The following is a 12,803-nucleotide window of genomic DNA, read 5'->3' as shown; positions in this document are numbered from 1 at the left end:
CTATGAACTCTGAAAATAAATACCCAAAGCATATATTATCTAAAGCATATGTAAAAGTAATGTAAACTCTAAACCAAAATGCAGCACTGTAATTGTTTTTCTTTACAAGTCTTTTAACATGTAATAAATAGATGATGCATTAAAGCACTGGGCAGTGTATTGGGCTGAGTGCTGAAATTTTGCTATTCTTTGTATGTCTAATTTTTACTATTATACTCCACTGTCAAGCTGTCTACACATGTTATAGTCAGATTGTGCAATCTTCTTTAGATTTCCCTAGAACTGTGTTGTACAGGGTTTCTAAACCTTTTTACCTTGGAGGAACCCTTGGCAAAAGGCTGAGATCTCAGGGAACCCCTGAAACAAATTTTCAGATCTACAGCTCACAGAACATTGGATATGACCAGCAAGTTGTAGATATAATAACAAATAACAAACAGCATTAAATAATAGAATAAATATTAAAAAAAAAAAAAAAAAAGCTGTTGCTTTCCTCCACAGGCAGAGCAGCGCAGGGAAGCTGCTGTTGTAACATGCCTTTTCCCTTTGATTCCCACTAGCCCTCCTCTTGTCCATCCAAGTGATATTACATACAACAGCCTGGGACAGACAAGAGGAGGACTGGTGAGGAACAGCGCAGTAATTACCAGCATGCTTCCCTGCACCTCTCTGCTAATAACACAGGGTTTCTCAACTGGGGTTCTGCCGCAAATCAGTATTGTGGCAGATGTATATCCACCCAGTGTTTTTAATATGCACTGATACCTGTTGCCTCCTTTGTAGTTGCAGCTCCTGTGAACTTGAATGGGCACATAGTGCCAATTTTGGGTATAATGGCAACATTAGAGGAGAGTTACAGAGCCACATGTGGTCACTGACCTGCATAATACAATGCTTACATAGTTACTTTGGTTGAAAAAAAGATATCCATCAAGTTTAACCAAAATATAAAACAAAAACACACAGCTTCCTCAGATTTGGGGATGAGCTTCAGGTTCAAGTCTACCATTCGTCCGACTAGAACCAAAGCTTTTCACAGTTTGGAGAATAGGCAAAATAAATGGCCACATTTAGCCAGTTTGCCCTCTCAACCCTCCAGCTCCTGCAGGTAATACATTATTACTGCTGCAACTAAATGACAGATGCCGGCTGCCCGCTGGCTTGTTTCAATTTGTAAACAGGCTGGTGGGCATCCCTGGTGAGATCACTGATCAACTATAGTTATGACTATACCTGGTAAATGACATCAACCAGTGTGCTTGACCGGTTTGTTGACATTCAGCAGCTGAACAAGGAGCTGTAATTTGTGACAGGAGAGACCCAGGAAAGGGGGGGCAGCAATCAGAACAAGCTCTTCATGTCCACAGGTCCTGACTGGTGGATATAGTCTACAGGGGAGGTATATATCAGAATCTGGAAGCCCACTTCTAGAATAGGGGGGCCCTCAGATATCCAAAATCCACATAACTGAGTAAGGAATACATAGTATCCCTTGTTACTCATTCACAAAAAAATTGACAGTAAATATAAACACAAAGTTGCCAAAGAAAAATTCCTTAAAAAATTATGTAGATCCAGTGTGAATCACAATGAACAATGCCCCTTGACCCGCTGGCTTGATGATTCAACATCAATCTTCTCCTGCCGCACTCCTATCGCAAATTACAGCTCTCTAGCCTAATGCTGAATGTCAACAAACTGGCCATGGATGCTGGATGATGTCATTGTCCGTATTAGGTCAATGACATCACCCAAAAATCCCTGGGAGCTTTGTTTACAAACCGAATCAGGCAAGGAAAAGATCTGTCATTTAGTGTCAATATTTTTTTTATGTAATTTTTACAAGAGTGCATCCTACAGCTGTGCTGCTTCATGTGCAGGCTCAAGGCACCCCCTTGCATGTCATTTAAATGAATAGTGTATTTTTATTGTTGCTCTTTAGGCCACATTGAAAGACCTTCAACGGCTTAATATTTTAAAAAATATATATTTACAGTGGTACATGTTCCCCATGACAGTGATCAGCTATCCATGCCCTTTACCAAAAGCTTGCAAAGTAGCCTTGGAAAAGGTCAGAAAAAAACAAGATTTGTGTCCCATAGACTTCAAGAGGATTCAGGCTAGATGTTTGAGGTTTGCAGATTTTTTGCAGAAGTGTTTGGTGAACCTTCAGTTACCGAAACTCTTTTGGGTTTGCTCATCATGCAAAAAAAACCCTAAACCAACAGTTCATCCAGAAGATGGCAAAAAGGCATGATTCAGTTTGCTCCAACAGGGAAAAAAATCCTTTCTGATTCCCAAAAGCAATCGGATACTCCCTTGATCAAATTTCTACAGTGTTGTTGCTTATAAATATTAGAACCTGCTTATATGTTGTGCATCCATCTCTTTTTTGAACCAGCTCCAGGTTCAAGACTATACCTTTTCAGCACTCTTACTGTAAAAGACTAGAATAGAGCAGAAAAAGTCTACATTTTAGTTTTCTTTATCAGACATTTTTCCTTTTAGTTTTTTGGTAATCTTGCGAATAACACACTTTCTGTGAATGGACCTACTACTTGATATCTATGGAGACAGCCATGGTTTTTGACACAGGCTGGACTTAAAACATGCTTTTGCTCCCCTCCAAGAATGGAAGATGAGCTTGTTTATGCTGTCTTTTAAAGTGATTGTAAACTCTGCAATTTTTTTAACAATAAACCGTTTTATACCTACAGTACCAGCTCTGTGCAATGGAATTGCACAGAGCGGCCTAAACCTCCTCTTCTTGGGACCCCCACTGGCACTCCTGGCTTCTCCTTTTCTCAGTGTGCCACCATAGATAACTACTTTTTGTGGCACACCTGGGGGGGCTTGCTCCTGAGCTGCACTTCCTGCGCCCATATGCGCAGACAGCATGGCTCAGCCCTGCCCCCTGTTCCCTATTCACAGGTTTTGACTGCCTCAGCAAAGCCTCAAATTGTGTGGAGAGCCACTACAGACAGGCACATCATTAGATCGAGTGAGAACTCAGGTAAGTATACGGGGCGAGGGGGAGATACTGCTACCTAAACATTTTTTACCTTAATGCAAAGAAAGAAAGGTAAAAAAAAAATGTTTAGGCTTTAGAACCAATTTAAAGTGATTTTAAAGTCTTTTTTTCCCATAAAAATAACATGTCATACTTACCTGCTCTGTTGCAGTGGATTTGCACAGAGCAGCCCGGATCCTCCTCTTCTCAGGTCCCTCTTCTGTGATCCTGGCCCGGCCCTCCTGTTCAATGTCCCCACAGCAAGCAGCTTGCTATGGGGGCACCCAAACCAAGTCACAGCTCCCTGTGTCTGTTTGGACATGGAGCCACGACCGGGCCCTCCTCCCTCTCTCCCCTGATTGCCTAGCTGACTTTAATTGACAGCAGCAACAGCCAATGGCGCCGCTGCTGTGTCTCAGCTAATCAGGAGGGAGAATCTCGGAAGGCTGAGACACTCAGCCTGAGAGGGACCTCAGGTAAGTGTTAGGGGGGCTGAGGGGAGCTGCTGCACACAGAAGGCTTTTTGTCTTAATGCATTAAGATAAACTTCTGACTTTACAACCCCTTAAAGCTCACTGGAAGTTACGAGGCATTTCTGGCAAGATCAATGAGTGTTTTCTTAACTTGAAAAATTAAGACTAATGAAGCTACCAAATCTAAAGACTGATAAGACTGCAACATATTCCATTATTATTTTTGGGTTTATATACAATTTACATATAGCATTGAAAGCCTTTTGTTGTATCCGTTATATCTGTTTGATATATGCAAGAAAAACTATTTGAGCCTGCCAGAAATCTTGTCAGCTGATTACATCTTGTGCTGACTGTGTGAAGTTTTACATTGTTCTTAGTCATCTCTGAGCACCACAGACCCCCGTGCAATAAAGGGAGGTTTTCTGTAGTCCTGCTCTAGTGTGACAAAGCTGCTCCTTCATAGATACAGTACAGTGACTAAGTGATGTCACCCTTGGACAAGAAGTGTGTTACTGGTAGGGTCATCAAGTGAAAGTGAAAAAAAATGCCTGAGAAAAAAAAATGGTAAGCTAAAATATGGTACATTTGTGTTCTTTTTATATATGCTTTAAGTATGCTTTGTGTATGTATTTAGAATTATCCTGGTTGCGTAGGGATTGGCCATAGAGGGATCACTTTGGTAGAGCATAAGCACTGGTTTACATTATTTTAGTTTTGTCCTCAAGCTGTTCAGGGATGGTCAGCCTTTGAAGACCTTTGTAAGTGGAAAGTAGAAATTCAGCTATCCGCCCAATAGAAGAATATCCTTTTATTTGCTATAAATAATATTAAAAGATTTCTAGGAAGATTAGCAATCTCCTGTCCATTGGGGATCCTCCCACGTCCTAACATAGAGGGGTCTCCACTCTCTTCTCATGCTGGATTTTCATGGAATGGGCCTGTTATTACAAATTTCACCTGCAGCTCCACTTGCTGGTGAAATCTGGTGTTGTGGCACAAGCTGACAATTCACTGGTTCTTTAAAGAATATCCAAATGTTTGTGGATAACCTTTAGTCCACCAGGCACTTCAGAAGTTCTGCTGTGGTTCTTCTACTTGGTATACAAGCAAACCTGTTCATATAGTTTGATTATCAGGCCTCATGTTTGAAGGTCACCATTTCTGAAATTTTTTCTTATGCTTGGCAACTTCAGGGACATACAGGTTTCAGTGTTGTGCATTCTGTCTGTTACTTTTTTATTTGCTGACCAGTGCTATATTTATGTTTCTAATTGGCTCTGTATCAAAGCGTTTTCTCAAAATGAAGTTCAAAGAAAAATTGCTGCTGTGAAAGGTGGAGTCTCCTCAGTGTCACTACACAAACACTCTAATTACACTAGGGATTTCCATTCGTTTTGAATTCCCAATACATGCCCAATGCAAAATGATGTCACATGAGCAAACTTTTTTGTGTTTATGAATTCTGCTTGTCTTTTATAGGTGTTCTTTGCGTCTGTCCGGTCAGGAGGCAGCAGCCAAGTTTTTTTTATGACATTGAACAGAAACTCCATGATGAACTGGTAACAGAGCTGTCCGAGCAATTCTATCCATGGCATTATTTCTAAGCTAGGTCTGGTTTTTGTAGACGTGCATAGCCTCGTGGGATTTTCTGCTGCTGCCTGACCAGGCTGGGTATTCTTGTTTATCAGATCTGCAGAGTACACTGGACCTTTTAAGAGCAGAATGCAAGGATTCAGCAGCCTTGCTATAGAGCAAGAGAACAGAGACTTTGCACTTCAACACTGAGAACTGTGGTTCACAGGTCCACAGACATCAGCGGCTTGTTCATTTTACCTTTTTTCATTGTGTCTTATTTTGTAAGAATGGCAAAAAAAAAAAAAAAAAAGTATTGAGACTTGAGCCAGTTTGTTGATTCCTGTCTGCCTGCTCTAGCGTTATATATAAATATAGATATGTTGTAAAAATTACTGAGTAAAATAAGACAGCACAACAATGTACCTTTTTTCTGTTTTGCTGAACGCTAAAGCTGTATAGCTGGGTAATTGAAGAATTAAAGAAAAAACCTTTTTGCCTTCATCAACCTGAATGTTGCTTTTTGATAGCAACAGCCTAATTCATTTTTAATGGAAAGCAAAGTTTCCTTTTCTTTTGGGAAACGTAGTTTAAATGGCTAAACTAGCCGCCGTCTAAATAAATCTTATGCCATTACTCGATCTGTCTGTTCATAGAGTCAACCAATGCTTACACAGCTGTGTGCGTTGGTATTGTAATGAACAGCAATGCGCTGTTTTTCTTTTTGTATATAATGCAACAGGTTGGGGCAAAAACAAAGAGGTAATGTCAGTGGAGAGGTTTCATGTGACTGTCACCTTTTCAATTTCAGACAGATAGCGAATAGGCAATAATAGGACTGTTGCCAATATTGTCACAATGACACTTTCTAGTATTAACCAATTAAAATGTCAGGAGCTTCTGTGAGGCTGTGGCCTACTACTTAAAAAAATAAATAAATAAATACAAAAAATAAAAAAGAAATAGTTTTTTAACCAAAGGGTGGCAGAATGAGAGCAACTGCCGCCACGGTTTACAGGCTTCAAGCTTTACTGGCCAACATTGTAAAGACAGATTTCTTAGAATTACCCAACGTACAGTAACAGACCACATCTGTGCAAAAAAATAAAAAAAATAAAAAATAAAAATTAAAAAATTAAATAAATAAAAAAAAATCTACAAAAAAAGTGTGTATGTAGTTCAGGTGATAATAAGTCTTTCAACACAAATGCTCTAATAATTTAATGATAAAATACGTGTATCAAAGGTTTATTTTTAATAGCTACAAGCATGGCTGGCTGTGATAATAGAGTGTTACATAAAGAAAAGTGTGGCGCCTTTTTTTTTTTTTTGTTATTAAAAATTGATTTTATTTTTTGTTTTACCTACCTCGTTTTGCCTTTCTTTTTGAGCTCTTCATTGCAGCTTTGTTATTCGTATAACATACATCAGGGGTGTGCTAGGAACTGCCAGTGAAATACAGTTTGCCTCCTCCACCTTCAAAACAAAAACATTGCATTCAAAACCTTATGCCTGCAGACTAGATAAGAACCACAGTATTGTTTGCACTTCACTAGGACACTTCACAGGAGAATAATGTTGATCTAGTGACTGTTTGATTTGGAGGAAAATTGCTGCACACTCAGTTATTTACAATTTGGTTGCAAATTGTTTTCCTTTAGTGGCTGTGATTGTACTTTCGCCAGGTGCTTTTACTATTTTGTTGCTAACTGATGAACCTTTTAACAGTAAAACAGTCAAAAAAAAATACACAGTTGCAATTCTTTTTTTATTGTGGGTTTTTTGGGGTACAGTTATGAAATAAAAGGGAATTATTGTGTTTCACGTATTGTCTGTAATCCTTTTCTTACACCTTTTTTTATTTTCGACAAGACAGATGAAGAACACAAAGTAGATCTGAATTCTTGGGAGTTGTTTTACGGCAGCTATTCAGTTAAGATTTCTATACACAAACCAGCTGAGCTGTATGTACATCCCTGCAGTATTTGGAGTTACAGTGTAACTGGCCAGAATCAAAAATGGCATAAGATACAACCTTTCGGTAGCATCAACGCGGCAATTTTTGTTTTTCTGAGCCCTACCTGTAACATAGATCATTTTACCAGTGATTTGGTCATACATGGATCAAAATGTGGCTTGTTCATCAGGGACTGGCTGAATTTCAATCCATGTATGTGGTTGTACAGAAGTTAATCTATTGATTGACTTTTGTACAAATGCCCTGTCAGATTTTCCTCACTCAATCAGCACTGCAGACTATAGCCTGCAACACTGATCAGTATATTCTGATGGCAGGAAAGTCTCCCCGCTGTCAGAATTCAAAGACACTACGGAAGGATTCAGGTCAGCCCCCTGGGTGAACAAAAAAAGGACTAATGTATGGGCTGCTGTACGCTCCAACTTATTTTAAAAGAATAAGCTCACCTGCAAAAGTTAGAGAGTTGAGTTAGAGAGTCAGTGTTAAACCATTTAAAACCTGACAAGGATGCTTACAATGATCAACTTTAAGATATGTAAAGTGTTACCTGGAGTTGGGCTTTAAATTGTTAGTCACTTATGTAAAGTCCATCTACATCTACTAGTCCGTTTAACTCTAACCTCTCCACTGATTGACAATGCTGCTGTCCAAGGGTGGCTACATTACTCCTTCATAGATACAGTGAAGGAGTAACTGTAGTCACCATATGACAAGAGGTGTGTTACTGGCTGATCACCAGATGAAAATAAAAGTATAATACCAAACTAATACACCAGGCACAACATTCAATGATTAGTAAGGTATAATATATTCAAGTTTTATTTTTTGGGTTAATGCCTGGGACACATGGGGAGTTTTTTCATTCGAACCAGCAGGCTGAATGAAAAAATAACTGACAGCAAACCCCCCGTTGAGCTATTGTAACCCCCCTGCCAGAACACAGTGATCAGCACTCACTGATTGGATGCAGGTTTTCTAACATGCCCGTTAGATAAAAGGCGGTCATTAGACGGCTTCTATCAAACAGACTGCTGTACACAGGGGGCCGAATGTTGACCGGACAATATTCGGCCCGTGTGCCCCAGACTTTAGTTACACTTTTAAGTACCCATAGATATGAGATGTTGCCCAAGTTAAGTCGGATCAGGTGATCTTGTGTCTATTGAAGAAGGTAGACAAGCCTGCCTGAACATCTACAATTACCTAATCAGGCTGAAGTTCAGCTCCAGCATTAAAAAGATCTGATTTTTAGATTTTCAAACACTGAATAAACACACACACACACACACACACACTAATGAACATGCATGGGCTGTAAATTACTGCTGTCTTTTTATTACTGTTGGGGAAACTGAGACAAAAAGAATATTGAAAGTGGTGACTGTATTTGTCCACACACGCATCTGAGTAAAAACTAAACAATACTTTTTAATGATGATAACTGACAGAAGAGAGAGACTGACCTTTCTTATCGTGTGCATTTTGGATTTCTTATTTTTGCTATGCATTAATAAAATTAGCATTTTAGTTACAACAAAAAACTTTTTTCTAGTATGTATACTTCTCTTGACTATATCAAAACCAACCAACCAGTCAAACCAACCCCCAATTGACCATGACCTTAACACGCACAATCATATTAGTTTAGCGTGTGTGTTTAGGCAATGATCAGGCCTAAACATGGTTGCTGACCTTGTCAGAATAATAGTGATCGACCAGAACAAAATTACAGACAGTTGTTTCATCATCTAAGTCTAGTAAGCCTGAAGATGCATGAAGAGGTACTGAATGCCCAAGGTGCATAGGTTATAGTGTACCCATGGTAAGTCTGAAGCTGTCTTTCAGCATGCCCATGGTAAGCCAAAAGGTGTCTGCAGAGGTTAAAGAGTGGCCATGGTAAGTCTGGAGGTGTCTGCAGAGGTTAAAGAGTGGCCATGGTAAGTCTGGAGGTGTCTGCAGAGGTCATAGAGTACCCATGATAAACCTGTGATGTTTGCAGAGGTTACAAAGTTCCCATTGTGAGCCTGGAGGGGTATGCAGAGGTTACCAAGTGCTCATAGTGAGCCTTGAGGTTTCTGGAGATGTTTCAGAGTGCCTATGGTAAGTCTTGAGGTGTCTGCAGGTCATAATGAGGGCCTATGGTGAGACCAGAAGTGTCTACAGAAGTTAGTGTGTCCATAGTAAACGTGAAGGTGTCTGCAGAGGTTACATAGAGGTAATTTATCAAAACTGGAGCAGCCCAAATGTACGACAGCCAATCAACTTCTGTCTTTTGTTTTCAAAGTTTACCTGAACAAACTGAAAAATAAGCTGATTGGTTTCCATGCCCAGCTGCTCTAAATTGTGGCTGCTCCACTTTTGATAAATCCCCCAAGACTGTCCAAGGTGAGGCCTGGATGTGTCTTCAGAGGTTACCGAGTGCCCTGAGTGAGCCTGGAGGTGTTTGCAGAAGTTGCAGTGTGCCCATGTCATTTTTCACTGTCATTTTCCCCAGCTGGCCGTGGATATTACTTAATGTCAATGGGCACCTTCAGAATTGCAAATTGTTACTCCAAGGTTTGTATCCAAAGCCACTGCAGTTCCTTATCATGTTAGCTCTCACCCTTAGAATAAGGGAATAACAGGTCCCCGTTCCCTCCTCCCCCCTCCCCCCTGAAAGGTGCCAAATGTGGCACCGGAGGAGGGAGGAAGCAAATAAGCGGAAGTTCCACTTTTGGGTGGAACTCAGCTTTAAGTTATAGCCAGACTGCTAGTCATAATTTTTGAGGACAGCTTAGTGGCTGGAATGGCACCAGCTGATAGGCAGAAAGCCAGAAGTGTAGCAATATTTAAAAAAGGGCCAAGATATACACTTGTAAACTACAGATCAGTCAGCCTAACATCTATGGTATGTAAACCATTGGAAGGGATGATAAGGGACTAAATCCATGAATTTACTCATGAAAACATTATCATTACTAGTAATCAGCATGGATTTATGATAGACCAATCTGTTAACATTCCATGAGGAAGTGAGCTGCCATATAGATAGAGGAATGCCTGTGGACGCGGTGAATCTGGATTTTGCCAAAGCATTCGATAAAGTTCCCATAAATGCTTAATCTACAAATTGAGGTCTGTTGGCATGGACAATGGTGTATGTACCTGGATAGAAAACTGATTTCAGGGTGCGTTCAAAGGATGGTGACAAATAGGGTGACCTCAGTATGGTCTGGAGGTGTAAATGGGGTACCCCAAGGGTCTCTCATGGGACCAGTTCTGTTTAATTTATTCATAAATGATATACAGTGCCTTGCAAAAGTATTCACCACCCTTGGCATTTTTTGTGTTTTGTTGCCTCACAACCTGCAATTAACATGGGTTTATTGAGGATTTGCATCATTTAATTTACAGAACATGCCCACAACTTTGAAGATTTTTTTTATTTTTTATTGTAAAGCAAACAACAAATAGGACAAAATAACAGAAAAAGTCAGTGTGCAGAACTATTCACCCCCCTAAAGTCAGTACTTTGTAGAGCCACCTTTTGCGGCTATCACAGCTCCAAGTCGCTTTGGATAAGTCTCTATGAGCTTGCCACATCTTACCACTGGGATTTTTGCCCATTCCTCCTTGCAAAACTGCTCCAGCTCCTTCAAGTTGGATGGTTTGCACTTGTGAACAACAATCTTTAAGTCTGACCACAGATTTTCTATTAGATTGAGGTCTGGGCTTTGACTAGGCCATTCCAACACATTTACATGTTTCTCCTTAAACCACTCAAGTGTTGCTTTAGCAGTGTGTTTGGGGTCATTGTCCTGCCGGAAGTTGAACCTCCGTCCTAGCCTCAAATCACACACAGAGTGGTAAAGGTTTTGCTCAAGAATATCCCTGTATGTAGCACTGTCCATCTTTTCCTCTGACCAGTTTTCCAGTCCCAGCTGCTGAAAAACATCCCCACAGCATGATGCTGCAACCACCATGTTTCACTGTGGGGATGGTGTTCTTTGGGTAATGTGAAGTGTTGGGTTTGCGCCAGACATAGCGTTTTCTTTCATGGCCAAAAAGTTCAATTTTAGTCAGACCAGAGCACCTTCCTCCATACATTTTGGGAATCTCCCACATGCCTTTTCGTAAACTCAAAACGCGCATTTTGTTTTTTGGTGAAGGTTATGGCTTTCTTCTGGCCACTCTGCCATAAAGCCCAACTCTATGGAGCGTACGGCTTATTGTCGTCCTATGTAAAGATACTCCAGTCTCTGCTGTGGAACTCTGTAGCTCCTCCAGGGTTACCTTAGGTTTCTGTGCTGCCTCTCTGATTAATGCCCTCCATGCCCGGTCCGTGAGTTTTGGTGTGCGGCCGTCTCTTGGCAGGTTTGCTGTTGTGCCATGTTCTTTCCATTTGGTTATAATAGATTTGATGGTGCGCCTAGGGATCATCAAAGATTTGGATATTTTTTTATAACCTAATCCTGACTGTACTACTCAACAACATTGTCCCTTACTTGTTTGGAGAGTTCCTTGGTCTTCATGACAGTGTTTGGTTAGTGGTGCCTCTTGTTTAGGTGTTGCAGCCTCTGGGGCCTTTCAAAAAGGTGTGTATATGTAATGACAGAACATGTGACACTTAGATTTCACACAGGTGGACATCATTTCACTAATTATGTGACTTTTGAAGGAAATTGGTTGCACCAGAGCTTTTTATGGGCTTTATAACAAAGGGGGTGAATACATACACACATGCCAATTACCTTTTTTTTTTCTGAAAAATAGTTTCATGTATATATTTTTCAAATTTGACTTCACCAAGTCAGACTATTGTCTTCTGATCCATCACATATAATTCAGATTTTAAAAAAACATTGAACTAAAGGCTGTAATGTAACAAAATTGGTAAAAAGCCAAGGGGGGGGGGGGTGAATACTTTTGCAAGGCACTCTAAAGTTTGGTATTAATAGTTCAATATTAGTATTAGCTGCTGATACTAAACAGGGCAATGGCTTCACATCAGTATATAGAAACTTTACAAAAAAACTTCAATAAAGTAAAGGGATGGGCAACTACATGTCAAATGTTGAAAAATTTAAAGAAATGCTCTTGGGGGGCTAAAAATATGAACGCAAATTACTCACTAGGCGGATAACCTCTGGGGAAATCCAGGATGGAAAAAATCTGGGGGGTCATAGTAGATTACAGGCTCAGAAAAAGCATGCAAGGCTAAGCTACAGCAAGCAGAGCTAGCAGACTATTAGCATGTATCAAAAAGGGGACGTGCTAAAGAGACAAGACTGTAATTCTACCACTTTACAAAACTCTGGTCCAGCCACATCTCGTGTATGCCATTCAGTTCTGGTCATCAGTCCTCAGGAAGGATGTGCGGTAACTGGAGAGAGTCCAGAGAAGGGAAACAAAGCTAATAAGGGAACTGGAGGACCTCAGTTACAAGGAATGAATGTAATAAAGGAGAGCTGGTTGGACTATATTTAGGAAAATAACTCAGGCAGTTTTTCCATCCCTGATTATGGTATGACTTATATAGAATTAGAGAAGAGAGAGGGGAGGGGGGGGGAGGAATGGGCAGTCCCCCTCCTCAAATGTATGGGACTTTAAAGGAAAAAACCTGAGTTGCGTAGGTGAGAATCATACAAGCTTAATAAAATTAGCAATGTTTATTGAAATATAATAAAAAATAGTATCGTCAATACATATACAAACATATAGACATCCAGTAGTTGAATCCAGAATTTGTGCGTGACTAAAGCCAACATGTTTCGCAAAAGAAATTTCG

General features: G+C 40.2%; 2 protein-coding genes across 21 annotated transcripts in view; both read left to right on the top strand.

Annotated features, from left to right (window-relative positions):
• The window catches only part of TNIK (TRAF2 and NCK interacting kinase), a 451,082-nt gene extending 444,200 nt beyond the window's left edge, over window positions 1–6,882 (top strand). For all 20 annotated transcript variants that reach the window (XM_073626212.1, XM_073626214.1, XM_073626204.1 and 17 more), the window contains one exon: window positions 4,966–6,882. In XM_073626212.1, the coding sequence (XP_073482313.1) occupies window positions 4,966–5,049 (84 nt within the window). In that variant the 3' untranslated portion in view covers window positions 5,050–6,882. The remainder of the gene's footprint in view (window positions 1–4,965) is intronic.
• Window positions 1–12,803, top strand: part of EIF5A2 (eukaryotic translation initiation factor 5A2) — a 568,757-nt gene that overhangs the window by 114,599 nt on the left and 441,355 nt on the right. The window lies entirely within an intron of this gene.

Source organism: Aquarana catesbeiana, linkage group LG04, assembly GCF_042186555.1.
Source record: "Aquarana catesbeiana isolate 2022-GZ linkage group LG04, ASM4218655v1, whole genome shotgun sequence".
Taxonomy (NCBI): domain Eukaryota; kingdom Metazoa; phylum Chordata; class Amphibia; order Anura; family Ranidae; genus Aquarana; species Aquarana catesbeiana.
The sequence above is the reverse complement of the archived record's forward strand: the minus strand, read 5'-3'. Positions and strand labels throughout refer to the sequence as shown.